We start from the raw sequence: 23,292 nt of genomic DNA on the forward strand, positions 1-23,292 counted from the left end.
TTTAAAGCTGGATTCCAGAAATGCTGAAGAAAGTGAAAAATCAAAGCAGAAGGGGGCAAACTTTCCAACTGCGGACAGCTGGGACAGTGGACCCCAGGAATCGAATCTTGGCTCAGGCAGCTCACTCCGGTGACTCAACCCAGCCCCAGCCTTTTTCTGTTAGAGCTTAGTTTGAGGCAACTCTGCTCGTTGAATGCGTGATTTTGGGGCAAGCTACTTTTACTCCCTAAGGCTCAATCTCCTCATCTGCAAAATGGAACTAATGGCAGAATCTGCCTCAAGGAAGGATCCTATCAAGAGAAAGAATGAATGCTTAGAATTATGCTGGATGATGGAAGCTTAATAAATGGTCCCCATTATTATTATAACGATAGGACATAGAGTTGATGAGATTCTCTTTATGATCAGAGATTAAACCCCGATTCTCAAATCTGGGCTTCCGGCAACATCACAGTCTTAATAATAATGCTTTTGGCCCTTTGGAGGAGTTTTCCAGCCCTTTGCAGTTTTGTTAGGCTTTGGTTATATCCAGGCCACCTCTTTCCTCGAGCTTCATTCTTCTCATCAGTTAGATGGTCCCGACGTCCTTGCCAGCTCTCGAAAAGTCTAGGATGGCAAAGAAAGCAGGACCAGTAGTGCCTGCACCCTATCTGTCTTGACATTTCTGCGACGATCGAATGGGTCAATGAACATTCAAGCGCTTGGTAAAGGTACAGCGAGCTCTGACACTGAGGGACACTGCAGTTGTGGTTCTCCTGTGGTATCATTACTTCCATTTTAGTCTCTGAGAGTCCACACAGGCTTTTGGAGAGCGGCAGTAGGGCACCTTCGTCAGTTACCGTGATATAAGCGACAAATGTAACTCAAGCCGGCGGAAGCAAAAGGTTCACTGGCTTACGTAATAAGTTCAAGGGGTGACTTCTGGGCACGTAGAGATCTAGGTGCTCCAAGAAGATCTCAAGAGGTCGTCTCATACTTTCCCTCTCTGCTTCCCGTTTTTGCTCCCTCTTTCCGCTTCATTACCCGACAAGCATCTCCTCACGTAGTGGCAAAGATGGGGAGCCAGCAGCTCCAGGCTTCCATCCTCCCAGCTCAGGGTCCTCCTTCCCAAACACCCAATACTTGTATCAGATGTCTCTGCATGGGCTCTGCTGGGCTTAGCACACCCCGCCCTTGGAGCTGGGGGCCGGGTCAGCCCAGCAAAACCACACGTGCGCTGGGAGTGGGAAGGAGTGATTCTTCAGGGTTGCTGGGCGACACAGACACATGCCCCTACCATAAGTGGCAGTTCTGTTTTGGAGGGCTCTGCATGCGGGAGGCTGGACCAACCCTCCTACTTAGTACAACATCTCAGCCTCTGGTGTCTGGCCTCCTGCCCCCTTTCCAGGCCCTGTATCTTGGGAGGTGACTGTTTGAGAAGGTGGCTGGTGCACAGCTAGCTATTTCAGGCCACACCTTGGGGCTATAGATTTTTCTCTCATGTCTTAAAATCAGGCTTTTCTATGTCAGCCCTATTTATCTGCCTACTGGGAAGACAGGCACCTAATCTGTATTACTAGCTTCCTGCTTTTTTTTTTTTTTTTAAGGCACTTTCCATTTTTAGGATGCTGTACACTTAATATAAAAACTTTTAATTGAAGTATAATGTACACATACAAAGTACACATGGGGTAACCATACAGCTCGATTAATTTTAACCAGTCGAACATACCAGGCTAATTGGCACCCCAGAGTCAAACCCTCCTGTATTCCCATCCAGTCACTACCCTCTACTGTAATCCTGACCTCTCATATAGCATAGGTAAATTTTTGCCTGTTTCCATACTGTCTGTCAGTGGAATCACAGTTTGCTTTGGGGTTCGGCTTCCTTCACTCTGTGTTTACAAGATTTCATCCACATTATTGCATGTGTTTGCAGATGATTCATTTTCATTGCTATGTCGTTTTCCATCACGTGATTATTTATTTACCTCTTACTTATTCATTCTACTGATTCCCGGGCGCTTGGATAGCTGTCAGTTTAAGGCTGTGTGTATGGTGTTGCTACGAACATTCTAGAACATCACTTCTGGTGAAGAGATGGATGCGTTGGGCGTATTTTTAAGAGCAGAATTGCTCGGGTCGTAGAAACTGCCTATGTGTTCAGTTTCAAGTAATCGTCCCAGAGGGGTTCTGGTTCCGATTGCTTCACGTCCTCCTGCAGAGTTGGTGTGTTCATGCTCTTCGTTTCAGTCATGCTTCCACGCTGGTGGGAGTATATTTGTACCTCATTGTGGTTTCGTTTGCATTTCTCTAATGACTAATGAAATTGACCTCCATTTGATGTTTATTCGCTATTTGGAGATCCTCTTTTTGTGTGTGAAATGCCAGTTTTTTTTCTCAATTTATTTGAAAAGATCAGCTCTTCTCAACCGTAAGATGTATTAGTTTGTCGTGGCCACATACCAGAGTGCCACAGGCTGGGTGACTTAAACAATAGGAATTTATTTTCTCATCGTTCTGGAGCTGGAAGTCAAAGATCACTTTATCAGCTGGGTCGGTTTCTGCAGAGATCTCTCTCCTTGGCTTGTGGATTGCCATCTTCCCCCCACGTCTTCCTGTGGTTTTTCTTCTGTATCTATCTGTACGCCAGCTCCTCTTATGAGAACACCGGTCTTATTGGATTAGGGCGCATCCTAAGGAACTCATTTTAACGTAATGACATCTCTAAAGACCTTATCTCTAAATATGGTTACATATCGAGTTCTTGGTGGTTAGAATGTGAACATATAGAATTTGGGGGACACGGTTCAGCCCGTAACAGAAAGGTTCTTTCTGTATTCTGCACGCGAGTATACATTCCAGAATCTTCTCCAACTTTGTGGGTTGCCTTTTCATATGCTTAAATGTGTCTGAACAAACAGGAGTTCCTAATTATATATGCTTTTTTTTTTAACATTTTATTTATTTTTATTTCTCCCTCCTCCTTTTCCCCTCCCTTCTGATAACCGCTAGTCCATTGTCCATATCCATGAGTCTCTGTTTGTTTGTCCTGCTCATTTGTTGCTTTTAGGTTTATATCCCACCTATAAGTGATATTATGTGATTTTCAACCTTTTCTGTCTGGCTTATTTTGCTTAGTATGATTATTTCGAGGTCCATCCATGTCGTCGCAAATGGCAGTATTTCCTCTCTTCTTATGGCTGAGTAATATTCCATTGTAAGAAGTTCTTAATTTTAACACAGACCATTTAGCTCTCTTGGTTCATTAGTTCTTTCTGTGTCTTGCTTAAGAAATTTTTGCACAGTCCAGGGCCACAAAGATCTTCATGTGTTTCTCTCAGAAAGCTATATTGTTGGAACTCTCATATTTACCTCTGTAGTTCACCTGGAATTAATTTTTGTTTTTGGTACTAGATAGGGGTCAAGGTCCTTTCTTTTCCTAGATGGCTATCCAGTTGATCCAATTCCATTATTGAAAATACACCCTTGCCCCGTGCCGCTGAAGGGTTCATCTTTGTCATAAATCGGTTGACTGCATTTGCGTGGGTCTGTTTCTGGATGCTCTAATCTGTGTCCCCTTCCCGGCCCCCAGGATCTCTCTCCTGGAGAGTTCACTTCAGAAGACTGGGATATGGTCACAGCCACGGGTTGGGAGTTGGGAAATAGACTGGGCAGAGAGAATTCTCGTTGCCATTGAAGATGACTTAAACCCTCAGAGAAAATATATCTGAAAAAAAAAAGAAAAAAAAGGAAATCTATCTGCAAAGTGACTTATGTTCATGTTCTGTCGCTGAGGACTAGGGCGGCCTGCCGCTATGGGGTCTTGCATATTATCTCTTTATTGTGTTTCTCTCTAATGAGGATACCCAAGCCGAACGGTTTTTTTTCCTTTGGCCCCTCTTTTTGAAAAATGTTCATGACAAATCACCTCATTCGGTATTCATGTATTCATCCAATTATAGTAATACTCACCTATCTTTACTGGATGTTTAGCATATGATCTCATTTTGTCCTCACCAATAATCATATCAATTAAGTTATTGTTCACTTTTCCAGATTTTGTTTTGGAGGGGGTGGTGGTCTGAAGCTCAGGAGGGAACAAGCGACATAGCTAGTGGGCCGTGGAGCCAGGACCTGAACCCAGCTCTCGGTGTTTCCAAAGACCATGATTTTGCTTTATGACTTACTACCCTAACCCTAACCCTCTTCCATTCATTCTTTACTCACGGATTTACTGGGCGTCTGTGTCGTGTCTGATTAAGGAGACCCCCGAGACTTGAGCTCTGCCCTTGATGGGCTGTACTTTGAGAAGAGACCAAACCTCTCACTCCTTAGAAACCAAAGGTAGCTAGCTGACTTATCCCCAGACCGTTTTGAAGTTGGTTTGAAATTGTAGACTTGAACAATGTTCAACTCTGAAAGAGTTCTTAGAGCTCTTCTAGTCCTGCTTCCCCATGTCGTCGGTGGGAGAAACTGAAGGCTGGAGAGAAGTGACTTGCTTGCACGTCGCCGAGGCAATAGATGGCACGTCAGATTCAAATGTAGGTTTGAATTTCGGCAATCGAGAGAAAGCGATGCTTGTAAGAGCCCCAGAGGAAATGTAGACGTGTGTGCGCGTGCGCACGCGTGTGTGTGCGTGTGCGTAGGGGTGGGGTGTTGTGGGGTGTGGCGTGCAGATGAGTTCACTTCTGGCCACACGGAATCTGAGATCGGGAGGGAAAGCCAAGGTTGGACAGACAGGTGGGGGTGGCACCCACTGGTCGCACAGACCGAAATGCAAAGAGGGAAAGGTGCTCGGAGTCAGGTGAGCTGAGGATTTTGAGACCCAAGGGAAGAAGGGTTTCGGAGGCGTTCAATCATGTTCCCAGGTGTTTTCTCTTTCCGATGAACACCCACCTCGTTGATTTGTTCCATTTCCCTTTTCCTGGAAAGCTAGTGCCCCTCAGTCAAAATCTTGATTGTACCAGGGGCCGTGGGCAGTTACGCCTGGTTCTGCCCACCATTTCACTCCCTGTGGGGGCAGCTCCTTAGACTGTAAATAATAGCATTAGCTATTGTTCACCGAGATCTTGTTATAAGCTGGGGACCTCTCCTATATTATTTTGTCTGGTCCACATAATAAAAACCATATTTATCACTATCCCCATTTTATAGATGTCAGAACTGAGGCTCCGAGTGACTTGTCCACAAATAGCTAGTTTGCGTGGAAGGGCTGAGCCCACATCTGTCCGACCGTAAAGCTGTGCTCTTCCGTGCAAACTGTGGCTGGCTCTCAGCCCGTCCTAATCCAGAAGTGTTTGCTACTCTTGGCTTGAGTGTCTTTTCAGATTTTCTTGCCTGATTTGGTTCTGCCCTGATTTGTTAGTCTGGGTCTGTATCTTCTTATGCCCGTCTGTCTGTGAGGGTCAGAGTCTTGAGCCCAAGGCAGAGGAATAGCCTGGCACTGATCTGCCCTGAGGATCATTTTAAAAGGTGTCAAGATGAGAAGCCAGAAGATATTAGTGCTTTGGGAAAAGCTGGGGACCTTCGCAAGCATCCTTTTATTTCACACTGAGGAAACGGAGGTCACGGTCTGGAAAGAGATTTGTCCCATGTTGTGCAGTGACTCTCAGCCCCGGTCTCTCTTTCTGACTCACTGCCTCTTCAGTCTGAGACACCGTCCTTCCACGACCCCCTGCTTAATTTTAAGTTTACAAAGCGCTTTCAATAATTGTGTCAGGTCTCGAGGGCAGATCCTGTTATCTCCACTTTACAAATTAGGAAACTGAGGCCCAGAGAGAGGGAGACCCAGGGGTCTACCCCAGGCCTCACTGCTGGGAAATAGTGGGGTGGGATTTGCCTCGTGACCAGGGTGCTCGGTAATAAACACTGCCTCTGCGAGATGGGTGGGGAGAGACCCCCAGGGAGCAGGATAGAAAACCAGCCCGGAAAGTCGAGGAGGATAGAGAAGGTTACAAAGCGATGATGGGGAACAGTCGTGTGCACTCTCTGACGAGCAGGCTCGGGGGAGTTTGGGGGTCAGGGCTCCTGCGTGCTTCCTATTAGTGTTCAAGGTGACTTTGAGCAGCCTCTCCCTGGCTCCGAGCCCGTGACTCTTGGAGCTGACTGATGGAGCCTTCAAAGCGAGGGCCGTGGGGCCACGGATTAATTTCTGCAGCTGGAATTTGTTGGATGCGTGCGTAGCCTGTGAGCCCCGAGAACCAATGAGACCGGGCCGGGGGCCGGCGGGGTGGCGTGGGGAGAGGGGAAAGGTAGGGGGCTGAGCTGTTGGCCTACTTAGGAAGCCCAGGCACTCTTGCTCCAACGCGGAAAATTTCTCCCGTAACCCATTGACTTATGCGGCCTGAGAATTCCAGTGCTGTAGGTCCCTTGCAGCCTCCACAGGGCAGCTCGTCCCTGTCACTTGCTTCCAGGGGTGTCCGCTCCCCAGAGCTTGAAGGCCCGCGTTCCTTCCTAGCACTGATCTGTCCCTTCTGTCCCTTCGGGCACTCGCCATCTCCCTGGTGCTAGGCTTCCTGCTCAGAGACCGGGCACGGGTACCAGCTCTCCGTTGCCACCAGTGGCAGATCAGACTGGTGACCTGAGAAGATGGAGTGCCAATTTTTAATCCCCCCGCTGAGGCTGAAAGGGCCTGGCAGACCCCACATGTCCCCGGTGACCCCCCACTGCCACCCCCGGGCAGGCCTCTGGGACTCTTCTTCCTCCCGCTTCCCCCCAGGTCATGGTTAAGGGATTCGATCTGAGCGTGTAAGAACCAGGCTAAAAGTCAGTGCATGGACCCTGCACTGAACGGCCTAACCGGTGGTTTTCAAAGGGAAATCCCCAGAATCTGGGTCTGAATGCTGAGCACCCCCGCCCCTCCCCGCTTCGTCCAGAGCTGCTTGTTTTTATTTATGCACTTGGCCCTTGTCAAAGCTTCTGTTTGAACAAAGAGTTTCGTGGCAGCAAAGGGGGAGGGGTTAGTATAAAGGTCAACTACTTCCTGTCTTTACACACAGGCAGTTGAGGCCCAGAGTCAGTCGGGATGGCTGGGACTGGAACTGGGTCCAGGGTTCTTGGCACAGTCCTAGGTGCCACTGAGGCACCCACTGCCCGTTCCGTGGCCTCCCGCGGGCTGTCGCTGACTGTGGAGCAAGTCCAGCCTGTACGCCTCCGGCCTGGGAAAGTAAACGCACCTGGACGGGGCTGTGGCTTCGGGTGCCTGAGAAGTTCACATATGGGGCAGGAGGAGGTCCCTTTCCCTTTCTGTCTGACCGAGGCACCTCCTCACTTCATGTTCAAGGCCACATGGTTCTTCCCACAGCCGTAGACCTGTGCCATGGCTGGTGGCTCCGTGCATTGCGGACCCTGCCATGTGCTGGACATACTGTCAGCTTCTCTTACATGAATGGGCCTGTTTTTCAAATAAAGACCCTCCAAATCTAGATAGGGTGAGTCCCCTGAAGCCACAGAGCTAGTAACAGAGCTGGGATTTATAAAAATACTTTTTATTGGAGAGAATTTAGAAAGTAACAAGAATACACAAAGTATAATGAACTCCCTCGTCCCCATAACCCAGTGACATCACCCATGGTCTGTGGTCCTGTCCCCTTCATCTGCCCATCCACTTCTTCCTCTCCTGCAATGTTCGAAGCCTTTCCAGACATCGTACCATTTCATCCATAGTTTTATAGTACGCAGTTCTAAATGAGACGGGATTTTGAAAAAGCGTGACCACACCCGATCTTTTGAAAAACAATAATTTTTAAAAATTAGTAAATATCCATATTCATTGTTCAAATTTCCAGTTATTTCATACATATCATAAATGTTTCCTTTTTTTTTTTTTTGGACATGTTATGAGTCAGAATGTAAATATGGTGCTTACGTTGTGATTGATTCAGATTCCTTGTAAGTCTCTCACGATCTCGGGGTTCTCCCTCCGTCTCCTCCAACACGAAGAAGTTGGGTCATTTGACTGTGGAGTTTTCTGTTGTCTGGATTTTGCGAGGGATTTTGCGTTCCCTGGGGGGTGGTTCGACATGTTCCTCTGGCCTCTGTGGTTCCTGTCAATTGGTAATTGGACGTAGACGCTCGATTAGGTTCAGGGTCTCTCTCTCCACATACAAAAGTGTACACTTATTCATTCCCATTTTCTGACAAGACGACATTAGATAGGTAGTGTTCTGTTTTCCCATCGAGAGGCACCTGTCGAGTCATTCTCTCTCACGTGAGCAGCCGTCGATGTTTGAGGTCCAGCTCCATCAGTTTTTTAGGGGCTGCAAAGTGGTGATGGTCTGATCCTGTCGCTGACTGGCTGGGATACATCTACGGAGAGACAGTCCCCCTCCTGTGCTGCTGGAGTCAGAGCTGGCCCTTCTCTGAGAAGTGTCAGACTCCAAAGCCCAAGGTTACCTCTCCCAATGTCATTCTGCCTCCCCAGGAAGCGTGCTGTCATTCCTGCGTTTCTCACTGGCACCTGTGAGGCGGGAGCCCGGCATGTTGAATTTTCTGGGTACCGGTGCATTGTGTTTCCCTGGGAGTTTATGGAGCCCAGATGCCCAGCGGAACTGACTTCCCTTCCTCCTCCCTCCACTCCCACTCTGACATGTCTGTCCCACAGACTGGCTTCCAGGACACCTGGGGAGCTGGATGGAGCCCCGTGCACACCAAGGAAGTGAGCGAGCCTCCCAACCACGTGTCCCAAACTTCCACTCCAGACCGGCACCGCCTTTCCCTCCCTGGGGCCTCTCCCGTGCACACTCCTCCTCCCCCCTCTGCCCCCAGCTGTCCTTCACTATTCCGGCCACTCTGCGTCTTGGCCTCCCTTTTCATCTAAGGCCAGAGCAGGCTGTGGTGGGGTCAGCTGGGGACCTGCGCCTGTCTAAGAGCAGAGGGAAGAGGGGGTGCGTAAGGAGTCCTGGGGATTGTGATGGGGCGTGGGGCTGGAAGCCTGGATAGTCACTTGAAAAAAGTAAAAGCAGGCCTTTCCCACCCACGTCCTCTGTGCTCAGTGATGTTTATCCCCGGGGTGGGGCTCCTGACTGCTCGGGACTTCCAGATGTTTTCCAGGTGGGTTGTGGGGAGGCGGGGGCGGGGGGTGGTTCATCTTCCCTCGTGTGGAGAGGGTTACACATTCCCACCTCCGGGCACCCCAGGTCATTTCTTCAGCTGTCACTTATGTATGAAGTCCCGTGTCACAGGCTGGACAGGACATGAAAGCGAATGACTCCCAACGCAGATATCTGCTGAGCTCCTACTATGCGCAGGCTCTTCATTCTAGATACTCGAGATAGAAGAGTGAGCAAGACAGACAAGACTTCTGTGCTCGCAGTGCTTATCGTCATCCAGGGATGACATTTTTCTCTTTGCAGAGCTGCTTGGTAAACCACATGTAGTTTTAGTTATGCAAGGCGCCCGTGCTGTGACGCCTCGTACCAGGCACCGTGGGCGAGCCAGGGGCACAGGAACCCCTCCCCGCCAACGGCATTGACATTTATGGAGCCACATAGGTTTACCTGGTGTTTCTCTCATCAGCCCTTGTGTTACGGCTCTGCTGTAACAAAGTACCAGAGACCGGGGGGGTTTAGAACCACACAAGTTTATGCTCATAGTCCTTGGGGCCCAAAGTCTGCCATCGAGACGGCTGTGCCGTCGCCGAAGGCTCCAGGGGGATCCCGCCTTACCTCCCCCAGCTTCTGGCGCCCGCCAGCTTCCTTGGCTTGTAGGTGCATCGCTCCGCCCTCTGCTTCCGCCGTCACAGGGCTGGCTTCTCTCCGTGCGTCTCTATCCAAATGTCCCTCGTGCCACAGGGACGCCATTCATTGGCTAGGCGCCCACCCTAATGCAGTACAACCTCATTTTAGCTTGATCACATCTGCAGAGACCTTTCCAAAGAAGGTCACAGTCACAGGTACTGCGGTTAGGACTTGAACATCTCTTTTTGGGGAACCCAGTTCAACTCACAACAGCTTTCAAGGTACATCTGTTAGCAGCATAGGGAGAACTGAGGTGTTGGGCCCAGGAGAAGGGGGAGACAACTTCTGGCACTTTCTATGCCTCTAGCACTGTATATGGGTCATATCAGTTAATACCATGACTTTTTTATTTAATTAAAATTTAAAATTGTATTTACTTTTTTTTTCAGGGAAAGCCATCTTTTTATCAAACATACCTAGGTGTGGGCAGTGTATTTACTTATTTTTTAAATTATTACTAAAAGTTTCCCCCAAGAATAGTTTTATTTATTTTTTAATACCTTGACATATGCAAGGTAAATAGCATTTTCCAGGTGTTAAGGTACAATTTTGCAAATCATTGCATCCTATGACTTAACAATACCATTAAACTAGATTATTTTAAAGCCGTGTCTCTTTTTCACTAAATATGATTTGTAACTTATTCTTATGTTTACCAAAGGGTAATGAATCCTACCCAGATGCTCTTTATTTTGTCTACATTTGGACCAAGAATGAAAGTGGTGTATAGGTTAGTATATGTATGCCTGTGTGGAGGGGTCTATATACGTGAGATTAAATGAGAGTTGACATGTGTTGCTTAAAATATATTATAAAAGGCAAGTATGATATATGCAAGGTATATGCTTATTTGACAACACTTCTGTGCCCAAACTTTACTCACAATTACATGTGGATATTTATGTCTTTTAAGGCACATGATATGTGTTTTAAAATGTCAGTAATTTGTACATCGCTGTGTACTCACCATGAATAACTGAATACATAACGTCTAATTTATTGTAGTTTTCCCGAATGTACATATACATGTATTATATGTATCTATATTTAAATGCTTGCCTAGACAATATATTATATATTTAAGTGCTCGCCTAGATAATATGTTTATACAAATATGTGTTATGTGTATTATATGTACATCACACATGTATATATAATATGCTAATAAAACGGATAGTTTGCTCTGTTGTAGGAGGATTTTTTAGAACTAGATTTGGGCTGGTTTTTTTTTTTTTTGAAATATTATAGTCTTTGATTTGGGTTGTATATAAATTGGTATCATATGTAATAACAATTTCGGAGAACATCGAGATGATGACCTACCGTTTTGCAGTGATAATATTTTATATTGTGCATTCGTTTTATTGTGCAAGTTTGGGGATCAGGTTGGTGAGTCAGCATTGTTCAGAGAGGGGCTTGTACGTGCAATCTCCTTGCAGATGGGCAGAGATGAGGCACTATGGCTCGCATACAGATCTTTACCTTCCATGCAGTGAGATGCACAGCCTCGTTGGTGCCCTAAAAAAGTCTTTCATTTGCCTCCAGCATTAGTCATCTGAATATTAAATTTTTTCACGACGGTTTGAGATAGGTCGTTTTATCTCCATGTTGCTGATGAGGACACCTGGGTACTTTGCCTAAAGATTTTGTGCTATGAGAACTGGAACCTGAAACATCTGAGTCCTTTGGCCCATTTTTTGGGGGGAAGGGTGTACCTGAAGTACTTTACATATGCCGACAAGTTTAAAGGAAAATTAAAACTGACACCTGCCACCCAGATTGAAAGCATCGCAATTCCTTTGAAGCCCCCTTGTGACTCTTCCTGCCCCAGAGGTGACAATTGAATTATATTCCTTTGCTGGGGCTGCCATAACAAAGTGCCACAGACTGGGTGGCTTAAAACGACAAAAATTTCATTCTCTCACAGTTTCAGAGGCCAGAAGTCCAAAATCGAGGTGTTGGCAGCACTGGTTCCTTCTGGAGACTCTAAGGGAGAATCCTGCCTGGCCTCTTCCAGCCTTGGGCAACCTCAGGCATTGTAGACACTTCACTCCACGTTCTGCCTCTGTAGTCACTTGACCTTCTCACGAGGACACCAGTCATTGGATTTAGGGCCCACCCTAGGTCCAGGATGATCTCATCTCGAGATCCTTAATTCCCTCTGCAAAGACCTTTTATCCAAAAAAATTCCCGTTCCTGGGTTCTGGGTCGATGACCTTTTGAGGGTCCCATTCCTATTGTGTTTGTCATTTCCTGGCCTTTCTTTAGCTTTTCTCACCAGGGCCCACATCCCTAAGCCCCAGGTCACGCTGTGCAGAACTGATGAGCCCAGGCAGAGGGAAGGACATTGTGGGCAGTTCGTGGAGCTGAAAGTCTGCAGTACACGTGTCTAGGCCACGGGGAGGGGAGAGACCCACACGACAAAAAGTATTAGGGAAGAGAAGACAGATCGGAAGAAGCTTAAGTCTTTTTTTTTTTTTTTTTTTGGTCAGAGTAGGGGAAGTACATGAGATTTAAAATAAGGTCTCTTAACATTGCTTTAAAAAAAATGTATTGAGGCGAAATTCACATAACATAAAATTACCCATTTTAAAGCGTCCCACTTCAGTGGCATTTATAGCGTGTGCAACCCGAATCACTTCTGCAGGTTCCAAAACGTTTTCGTCACCCCAAAAGGTAACTCACTCACTCCCATTCTTCCAGCTCTAGCCCCTGACAGCCACTAAGCTACCCATATGGATTTACTTGTTCTGGACATTTCATGCAAGTGGCATACAACACGTGCCCATTCGTGTCTGGCTACCTTCACTTGGCTTAATATTTTCGAGGTTCCTCCATGTTATAGGGAAGATGATACTACATTTTTTTTTTATGGCTGAATAATTTACGTTTTTTATTATGTGTTTTTTAAGTTGATAGAAGACTGAAAGAAAAAAAAATACCTTTAAAGGAAACCAACTTTGGTCATTTAATGCCCTGGGTTTTTTTTTTTTTTGAAATAACAGCTTTATCAGGAAAAGGTACATATCATACAATTCGCCCATTTAAAGTGTACAATTCGATGGTTTCTGGTCTGTTCACAGATTTGGGTGATCATTACCACAATCAATTTTAGAACATTTTCATCACCCTCCCCCGTAAAAGACCTGCACCCAATAGCCGGCCTGAGTATGTTTTCGGGTCTTAGGTGGTCAGTCCGTTGGGACTGGCCGGCAGAGGTTTTACTGACTGACGGCCCACTGCCTCACTTTCTCCGCCTGTAATTAGGGATGGAATTGGCTGATTACTGTGCCTACCTTCATGCAGGCATTCTGGACAGTGTTTCATGTGCATTGTCCCGGGACGACCCCCTGGGCTGGCTCCTGTTTTTGCTCCCATGTGACAAATGGGGAAACTGATACTCAGAGAAGCAAAGGGGCCCGAGGTTCAGCTGGGGTTTGAACCCAGGACATCTCGCTGTCACTGCGTTGCGCTGATAGGGGCGGCTGAGCTCCGGGCCTTCAGTGCTGACTCGCACAAATCTCTAGGGCTGTGATTCCCATTCCCCACCTGCCACAGAGGGCTTCGCAGACGTGACCTTGAGCAAGGTTAGGGAGGAGAGGCAGGCGGAGGTGGGAGGCTGGCAGAGGGGGAGAGGGTTTGGGTGTCTGTTCTGCCCCCACGTCCCAGACTCTCACAGCAGGCTGTCTGCCTGGTGGCCTTCCGCGAAAACCTGAGCAGAGCCCACCTGTTCAGGAGTCTTGGTGAGGAGCCAGCCTGGCCAAGAGCACGGTAAAATTTCCAGCAAAGTTCAGGGATGCCCCCTGGTGGATCTGCTCTCCCAACGCAGAAGAAAGGCTGCGGGGCCCAGAGTCAGCCCCTGGAGGCGGGATGTTTTTTTTTTCCCCCAGCCTTAGCACGTGACTAGCAGTCAATGTTTCATAGGACAGTGTGAGCGTGGGGGGTGAGCACCTGGGCTCAAGACTGGGCATTTTGGGGCACGTAAGTTGTCCAAGCCTCAGTTTCTCATCCCTCAAACGGATATAAAGTTCTACCTCACAGAACGGCCGCCACAGTTCACATTACCTATGAGGAGAGCCTGCCCGTGCCGAAGCACTCAGTAAACGTCGGCTGTTTTAATCGGGAGACAGCCTGTGTTTTGGGGGACCTGAGCCAACTCCAGAGCTTGGTTTCCTCATTTGTGAGACAGGGGCGGTCCTCTCTAGCTTCTGTGGTGGCTGTGAAAGTTCGATGTTGAGCCCAAAAGATAGAAACAGCCAAGATCTTTTACGTGCTTTAAAGCGTGACTGTCATTATCCAGTTCCTGCTAGATCAAAGGCACTGTGTATTTATTTGACAGACCTTGACCGTGGGCCTGGCACGGGACAGACTGTGCGATGCTGGGTGCGTAGCAGTGAACGGGGCGGGACTGTCGCTCACATCGGCGTGTAAGCTCCATGAGGGTTTTGTCTTGTTCGAGGGCCTGCACACTTTGTAAAGAGCCAGGCAGTAAATATCGCAGGCTTTGTTGGCCATTCTGCCTCCATCAACTGCTCGGCTTGGCCTAGACCATCGCATGAGGAATTGGCAGAGATAAGAGAACCAGCGAGAGTGGCCGCGTGCCAATAACACTTCGTATGTGGACCCAGAAATTTGAATTTCGTGTGATTGGCGCATCACAAAATATTCTTCTTTGGATTCACCCCCCTCCCTCCCTTCACCATTTAAATATGTAAAAACCATTCTTCTCCGTGGGCTGTGTAGAAACGGGTGCTGGGCCCGTTCATTGCTGGTTTAGCCTTCATTCTTGGGGTAGCTTTGACCGGGGCGCTCACCGGCTGCTAGTTCTTTTCTTCCTTTTTTTTTTTTCTTCCTGGTTTACGCATTTCTAAGTCTCCACGGACCGTATATTTGTCACTGAGCTAATGGGGAATTGGGGTCTTACCAGATGGCGAGCTCCTCGTTCCACTCCGAGCAGACAGGAGGCAGCGGCTTTCATGGTAAAGCCCCATGAGTTTGGCAACCTGCTTCGTGTGTGTGTTTCTCTCCGTACGAAGCGTGTCCGCTTAGCTTCGGTTGTCGCTTCCACCTTGGCTGAAGTGTTGGAGCCGTTACGATTCCCGTTTTACGGATGAGGAAGCAGAGTCCCCGACAGGGCCATGATGTCCTTGAGGGCCAGGGCTAGCTAGCACCGAAGGCCTGTCTCCTGCCCAGAGCTTATTCTCTCTGGGAGGAGTGGGAGGCATGGAGCCCACTGCTGAGACGAAGGCTGGACTTTCCCCAGGAGAGGCTTTCACTGTTCAGTCATTCGTATGAGAAGTCACATGTCGCATACGGTGCAGAACAGCCAGCATTCGTCGTTTACTTGTTCCCTACGTATTTGCTGAGCTCCTACTATGGGCAGGTTCTCTAGATACTTGGGGTCAAGGAGTGAGCAAGACAGGTAAGTCTCCTGCCCTCCCGAAGATTCCAGAGGAATAGGGAAGAAAGATAACGAAGGCGAACGTATTTGGGAATGGCGATTCGTGTCAGGGATGATCAGAGGGACCCACTCGTCTGCATACCAGACTCTTTGCTGCAATCGTCTGCTTTAACCCTCACACCCAGCCCATGAGAAGAGATGGCAGGACGAAGGCGTATATAGTTCAGAGAAGTCGAGTAACTTTCCTGGCCTCAGAGACCAGGAAGGGGGACTGCGGAACGGCTCCTTACCCGTAAAGATAAGTCCTATCCTAGCACTGCCAATAAACAGAAAGGCCCTGAGTGCCGTGTGTGGGGATAGCCCCCAGCTGGCAGTGGGGAGCCGTCGATGGTTTTAAGCAGAGAGAGGAAGGTCCACGGGCAGGCCTCTGTTTTAGAAAGCTCGCTCAGGTAGCAGTGAGGGGGATGGGTAGGAGGCATAGTCTGCAGACCCCTTGGGGATGCCCTCGCCGTCGTCTTGGAGAGCAGTCATGGTGGGCCAGCACGGAGGCCGTGGTGGCGGAGGACGTGGTGGCGGAGGCCGTGGTGGCAGGTGGATTGGAGGGAGGCCGGAAAGAGAACCGACAGGATGAGGTAATTGAGCAGACGCAGCAGAGGGGTGAGGCATATGGGGAACCCGGAGGAGGAGGAGGACGAGGAGGAGGAGGACGTTTTGTTTTATGGGGGCTCCCAAGTGCGATCTGGACCCCCAGCCGGCAGGAGCCGCCAGCATGTGGATTCTGCCCCCAGGGAGCCGGCGGCTGGTGGACGTGATGGACGTGAATACCCAGAAGGGCACCGAGATGAGCATGTCCCAGTTCGTGCGGTACTATGAGACGCCTGAGGCTCAGCGGGACAAGCTGTACAACGTCATCAGCCTGGAGTTCAGCCACACCAAGTTGGAGCACCTGGTCAAGCGCCCGACTGTGGTAGGCCCCGGCCACGGTCCTCTCCCTGACCCCTTCTACCTCCTCTCCTTGCCCCGCCGCCCCTGCCGCCCCGTGCCGACCTGGGGGAGCGGTTGGGTGGGGTGGGAGCCTGGCTGAAGGGTACCCGGGAACAGGAAGTGCTGACGGTGGGCTGGCTTTCAGGTGGACCTGGTGGACTGGGTGGACAACATGTGGCCCCAGCACTTGAAGGAGAAGCAGATGGAAGCCACGAACGCCATCGCAGAGATGAAGTACCCGAAAGTGAAGAAGTAAGAGCGCCCGGCTGGCAGGGAGCTGGGAGGGGGTGACGGCTCCCGGCCTCGGATGCCCGGGGCTGGAAGTGAGTGCGGGCTGAGGCCGCGGCGCTGCCGGCATGGCAGGGATGGGGGTCCTCGGTGTGGGCAGGTTGGCGTCTTGCTCCCCTGGAAGTCAGGGGCTCTGCGTTGTGCTGTGGGGCTGCGATCTCTTTCCAGATGGTCCTTTGGCCTCTCTGCCAGCTCTCCCGGGGGGTGTGACCTGAGAAAGAGGAAGAGGAATGGGAACCGTGTGTGTGTGTGTGTGTGTGTGTGTGTGCCTCACACTTGTCAAACCTTTGTCTGCTCCCTCTAAATGACCGCGTGTGTCCTGGGAATGGGTGTTTTCAGGGAGACCCACCCCCATGGATGCCGCTTCTCCCCTCGGTGGGGGAGGGGCCTAGTGCTCTCTCTCCTTGCTGTTGAAACCCAGGGCCTCCGCTCCAGAAGAACCTGTCCCCAGGCAAGCGCAGGGTCCGCTTCCTCATCAGGTGTTCTTCAGATGGTGCCCTCTAAGTGGGAGGTTGGCGCTGGGCTGGGAAGGCGGCCCACGTTTTGCAGGGGCATCGCTACAAAAGTGGCGCGACCCGCAGGTCCTGAGACCGACTGCTTAATGTGAGCAGAGGCATCTGTCAGCCCCTGCATGTTCTAGAATCCAAGTGACGGAGCCTCGGGAGGAGGAAGTCACCTTGGGGCCTCTGCGCTCTCAGGCCGTCTGTGTTTACATCTCCGAAATGGGAAGGAGCTGCTGGCAGGACTGTCTCTCTGGTCTTCTTAGAAGAGTTGGCTCTGGCAGCCCTGAATTCATTAGCATCTCTGCTCAGTGCTGTTGCCAGGAGCGCCCCCAGGAGCTTAGAGGCTGTGAACTTCTCATTCACTCAGCCCTTCATTCGGTGCCTATTGAATACAGACGCTGTGCCAGGCTTTGTGAGGGAGGCCAGCATGCTGGCCCTGGGCTTCTCGAGGTTTGGCTTTCAAGCTCTCTCTCTCTCTCTCTCTCTCTCATTACTTCTCGGGCATTTTTCCTCCCCTCAAAGTTGCAGCCCTGTACGCACCTTGCACGTGGGTTGCATCGAGGGCATCTGGGCTCAAGGAGCCCCTGGGACAGGGAAATAAAAAGATGACAAAATCTAAAAGCCCCTACTTGCCGGAGAATGTGCCACATGACACAAGGGATAAGGTGCAGCTCTCATCCCAGGCAGAGCAAAACGTTCCTGAGAGGGACAGGTGGACTCCTTTTCGGGTGGTGGCACCGGGAAGTCCTCTGAGAGGGGACATTGAACGTGGGCTTTCAAGGACAGAGGAGATGGGAGGGAAGTGGGGTGGGGGATGGAGGGAGGGAAGTGCCAGGGGCCTGGAAGGAATCGAGGGAGTCGTACTTGAGGAAAGCGTGTGGGACTCGGAGATTATTTAGAGGCAGATCACGGCTCTCACGGATTGATTGATCAATTCAGCATATATGCTGAAGATCTGATTGGTGCTGGGCACTGGGCATACGGCGGGTAGAAAACCGAACGACATCCCGCCCTCACGGAGCTCACAATCTATCGGGCAGACAGACATTAATCCAGTAATGAGAGAAACAGATGGGAACTTGCAGCTGTGATGAGGCCAGCGGAGACCCACGGTGCTTCTTCGGGAGCACGTACCAGGGGATCACTTGGTCAGGGAGGGCAGGGCAGGCGTCCCTGAGCTGGGGTCTGAAGGGGAGAGGGATTATTTAGCTGAAGGGGCCTGGGAAGAGCTTCCTGGCTGTGTGCAGAGAGAGCCTGGGATGGGGGTGGGGTCCAGGTCAGGCAGGAGGACACAGCCAGCGGGGCTCAAGAGCGAGACGGGGGCAGTGGATGCAGGACGGGCATGGGCCAGGCTGAGCAGGGCCTGACGGGCCATGGTGAAGGGTCCGTCTTTCTCCTTAAGAGGAATCGGAAACCTCTCTGAGATTTTAAGCCGGGAGGGACGTGTTCAGAGTTGCATTCTGCACGTTCGTCGGCCGCCACGTGGATTGAAGGAGGCGGAGCTAGAAGAATATGAGGAACCATTGCCTCCTCTAGATGAGGGTAAATGACGATCCGGGGAAGAGGAGACTAGAGGACAAATTGGGCATATATCTAGGAAGGTAAAATAGGCAGCACCAGGTGCCTGAGATACTCAGGGAAGAACTTCACTTTATTGAAAGATTCCTCTAAATAGTAAACTCTGTTGCTGCATTGGGAATCTTTATTGAATTACCAAAACAAGGCTTCACACACAATTTTCTAGGATCACATGTCTTCTATGTGTCGGTTGGATTGAATGGCAAATGAATTTACAAACTGTCAGTGGCTGTAGGAACTCGTTGCCGGATTTGAACCTTGTTAGGAAGGAAATTGTCACCTTGGAACTAGTCCATTTGTTCGGCTGAAAAGAATGCTGATTTCAGTTAATAAGCAACGTAAAAATCCCACCATGATGAAGTCCTCTGGGACTGTAGAATGGTTCTGTGGAATTTAATTAAAATGACACCGTTTCTAGAAATCGCAGCTTTCATGCTGGAGGTATCTGGAGAGTGGAGACAGCTGACGAGCCACCTGAATTCAGAGTTTGCAGGCGGGAAGACAGACGTGTTATAGACCAACACTGCATTCCCTCTGGCTTCAGGTTTATGCCGCTCAGTCGTGAGGGGTTAGGAATTTTAATGGGTTTTGGTCGAGATACTTAAAGCACGGGCTGGTGACTGTTGTCGAGCGGGTAGTTACAAGTATGTGAGAGACAATATATGTAAAGAGTATGTTAGTAACTTGTCTCTTGCTGCGTTTATTGAGTGCCTATTATGTGCAAGACACTATTCTAAGTAGTTGGTGGACTCGCCATTCTCATGGAGCTTCTAGTCTGGTGGGAAGAGACGGTTAAGCAAACAAGTGAATAATATAATTTAGGCGATAAGGGTCATGAAGAAACAAAGTAAGATAAAAGGGAAGGAGGATGAGAGGGTAGACTGGATGAATATCGGTGGCACTGTGCGTTTCTGCCATTGCCTTTCCCTCCATCTCTACCTAGAAGAAATGGTTTGGCTGTATAGAATTGTCTAGGAAAATTCTTTATGTAAACAGTGATGATTATTTGAGGAAGTACCCCTGTATTCGTTTATTGCTGCCTAACCGATTACCCTAAAACTTCACGACTTAAAAAGAAACTGAAAACAACAGACGTTACCTCACAATTTGTGTGGGTCAGGAATCCAGGAGTGGCTTAGTGGTGTGGTTCTGGCTCAGAGGCTCTCACGAGCTCATGTGAAGACAGGCCTGGGCCGCAGTCATCTGAAGGCTGGACTGGGGCCGGAGGGCCCACTTCCAAGATGGCGCGCCCACATGGCTGTTGGCAGGGGGCCTTAGTTCCTTACTGCGTGGGCCTCTCCACAGGGATGCTTGAGTGTCCTTGTGACATGGCAGCTGGTCCCCCAGAGTGAGCGGTTCGAGAGAGCGAGAAGGAAGCCACAGTGCCTCTTAAGGCCTAATTTTGGAAGTTGCGTACTGTTTACTTCTGCCATATTCTATTAATTAAAAGTGAGTCATTGCGTCTGGCCCACGCTCAAGGGGAGGGGAACTTGGCTCTGCCTCTGGTAGGGAGGAGTATCAAAGAATTTGTGGACATGTTTTAAAGGCTCCGCAATCTCCTAGGTGTGTGACACGGGCATACATTTTTCACTTTGGACCATCGGGTATTATAATGCATTCAGAAGGAAATTAGCAAGTGTCTCCCCTCCTCGCACGTGCCTGAAGGACTCAGGGCTGGCAAAAATGAGGTTTGCTGGTGTAACGGAGATAAGCTGTGGACGAAAAGCTCAAAAACCCAGCAAGCAGGGGGTTCCCACATAAAGCACATGTTTGGCTCCCAAATAATTGAGAGTTGACTGCATTTTTCTCCCCATGAACTTTCTGGGAATAGCAGGAAGAACTGGGGGAATTTTGGGGTGCGAAGCTGAAACAAGATGAAAATGGGCACAGGAGGAGCAAGTTTCAGGGGCTGCCTCTGCCCCCCTGGCGGCCAAGGGCAAGTCTTTCATCTCCTCTCAGCGACTCAGTTTTCCTTTCTACGAAGTGGGGATTCTGTCGTCCCTGGCCCTCTCCCACGCCATGGGGAGGACGGAGCCTGCAGTGGATGGGACGAGATGCTGGTTCATGTGGCCTTGGGTAGACACACAAGGCCCCGACAGCCACTGGAATTCCTACATCCTCTGCTTTTCAGTCTCCTCTCCCTCCCATTTGTGCAGGGCTTGCGTCTCTGCAACCCACATCCGCCTTTTCTTTCTCATCAGCCATGTTCGCTGGTATCGTAAGTGACCATCCCTGTTTAATAGATCAGACAGGGAAACTGACCTAGAGAGGCTGCTCGAGTCACAGAGGGAAGAAGCTGTGGGCCATGCCTCCTACCCCCAGGCCTCTGGATTCTTGGCTTTTCGTCTCTACCTTTAAAATAGGAACAAAGAAAGACAGTCTTCTCTGTACTGCTCCGTGTGGACCGGGAGCTGTGTAAGACACTTAGCACACATATCCCAACAGTACTGAAAGCAGGTGTGCCTCTCTCCATCTTACAGACAAGAAAACAAGTTCATAGAGCTTCAGTGCAGGTAACGGGTGTAGGGGCTGGTGTGCTTGTGGATAACTGGAGAGGCAGGCCTTCAAAACAATTTTTTTTTTCCTCTGAAAAAAAAAACCAGTACCGGCCACACCAAGCACACGTAGGACCTGATGTGACCTAGGAGAGCCACCAGTTAGAAGCCCCTCACTAATTCAACAAATGGGGGTGCTGAGTTCCAGAAGGACAGATTTAGTCTAGGGTCAGTTCTAATCCAGCTGATTAGAAAAATTACAGGCCTGTTGCTAGGTGCTCTCTTAACGCGGATGAATCTGATATGGTTCCTGCCATCGAGGCGCTTAGGCATTGGTGACTACAAAGGTAATAATTCTCCCACGTGGACAGCCTAGTCCAACTGTCGAGGCTTTCTCTCATAGCTCATTTAAGTCCACCTCTGTTCCGTGTGTGGCGAAGCCCTTGCTCAGGTACACACACTCAGTGACTGGTGCTCAGATCTAAGATGGGCGATATTTCTTGTAATTATTACTTTTGAATAGGCGAAACATACACACGGTGAAAACTTCAGTCAATTCCGGAGAGTTCACAGTGTAACCTCAGGGCTAGCGGTCCCATACACATCGAGAAGCAACACCCTGGCCCCAGGCATTGACCATCTTGGAATGGCTTCAATGTTCGCTTCCCTAAAATGGGGTTATAGTGATTTTTAAGGGTTAAACGTTTTCATGCATATAAACAGCTATTATTCTTAGCATTTGATATATGGACCCTATCAATATTGGTGGGTAGTCCCAGCAGATGGGGTTTGGTCAAAGAATAGAGAAGCTTGACTTCTGCCTCTGCAGAGGTTATCTCATCTCCTGCCCCCTTGTGGTTTTGGGGAAGGGCTTGGAGACAGGATGGGAGGAGGGTGGTGGCCCTGGTGAGCATGCCCTGGAGGGTGGGACTTCTGATTTGAGCTGGACCAACTCCTTCAGCCGGAAGTCTATTGGCTGTTAACTGCAGAGTGGGCTTGTTGAGAGTCCTGGAGTTTGCCAGTTAGACCTGGGGAGAAAGGCTGAGAAACTTCAAGATAGGCTACTCGGATAAGCACCACCACTGGCTAGGGTAATGACAAGGGTGAGTCACTACCCCCCGAGCCTCTGCTTTCTCATCCGTAAAATGGGGACAATCCGGGGGATGATTGTGAAAATCGGATTAAATAATCAAAGTATCATAGTGCCAGGTGTGTGTTAACTTATATTTATCTCAATGAGTTCACAATAATTCTATGATGTAGGGTTATACAGCTCCTAAGGGGTAGGTACGGGGAGGGGCAGCAGAAAGGCATCTTAGAATTCAGAGTTGAACTCTAGGTCACCTCCCTGCCGTTAGGATAAGGAAATGGCTCAGAGAAGGGAAGTGAGTTGTCCAAGGTCACACAGCCAGTCTGCCTGAGCGCCAGAGCCGCATCTCTGTTCTCTGGCCTGCCGACATCCCTCCAACCCCTAACACTGGTCTTTTCTCTAACCGTGCCTGAATGGGTACATTTAAGGAAGGTGGCTTTGCTGGGTTGTCACCTCCAGCTGCAGGACGGCGTCCACGCTCCCTGAACACGGAGGTGCGGGGGGTCCCCGAACTCTTCCCCGTAGAACGGGCTTAGGGAGCGCTGCCCTCGCACCCCCACCCCGCGGGGCGAGGGGGCGGCGGCGTCCCCCGGCGCTGGCCGGCGCGCTCCCCTGTCGCCGCCGCGGCTCCCCCCGCCTGCTTGGCGGCTGCCGCGCCGCGCGGGTGTTCAGTTTCAGCACGCGGATGAGCGCAGCCTGCGCCCGGCTTCCCGAGGAAGGAAGGAAGCGAGCGGGGGCTGCGCGGTCCTCGGCCGGGGGCCCGGCAGCGCCGTGGAGGGGCCTCGGCTCGGGTCGCCAGGGCCCGGCGCGCGTCGAGCCTCCGGCCCCGAAGGGGACGCCCGGGAGCCGCGCCGCCACCGCCGAGGGTACCCGCGGGCGCGCCGGGCGGGGCCGGGCGGGCGTCCCTGCGCTGTGCCCCACGGACGTCCCCGCTTCTTTGGGGCGCGCCGGGGCGGGGTGGGGGTGGCCTCCCGCCCTCAGGCTGCACGGTGGCGTCGCGGAGCAGCTCTTTGTGCCTCCCGGGGCTGTGTAAGTGTGCTCGCGTCGGCGCCTCCAGCCCCGTCCCCCGGTGCCAGCTTTCCAGGTCCCCGCGCCGGACCTTGCCTCGAGGGAACGCCGCCCACGCTGCTGGGGAGACTTTCGCGAAGTTGGAGGGAAAAGGACGGGGTGGGGCCTCCCCACCCCTCCAGGCCCCAGGCAGCACCCCAAAGTTGGTGCGGCAGGTGCAGCGTCC

The 23,292-nt window shown here is 50.4% G+C and overlaps 1 protein-coding gene across 1 annotated transcript in view; it reads left to right on the forward strand.

Moving 5' to 3' along the window:
* Window positions 1–23,292, forward strand: part of KDM2B (lysine demethylase 2B) — a 103,713-nt gene that overhangs the window by 7,727 nt on the left and 72,694 nt on the right. The window contains 2 exon segments of the mRNA XM_039879384.1: window positions 15,909–16,087; window positions 16,250–16,356. Of these exon segments, the coding sequence (XP_039735318.1) occupies window positions 15,909–16,087; window positions 16,250–16,356 (286 nt within the window).

The sequence above is a fragment of the Pteropus medius genome, unplaced genomic scaffold (genome assembly GCF_902729225.1).
Source record: "Pteropus medius unplaced genomic scaffold, Ma_sr-lr_union100, whole genome shotgun sequence".
NCBI classification, from domain to species: Eukaryota; Metazoa; Chordata; class Mammalia; order Chiroptera; family Pteropodidae; genus Pteropus; species Pteropus medius.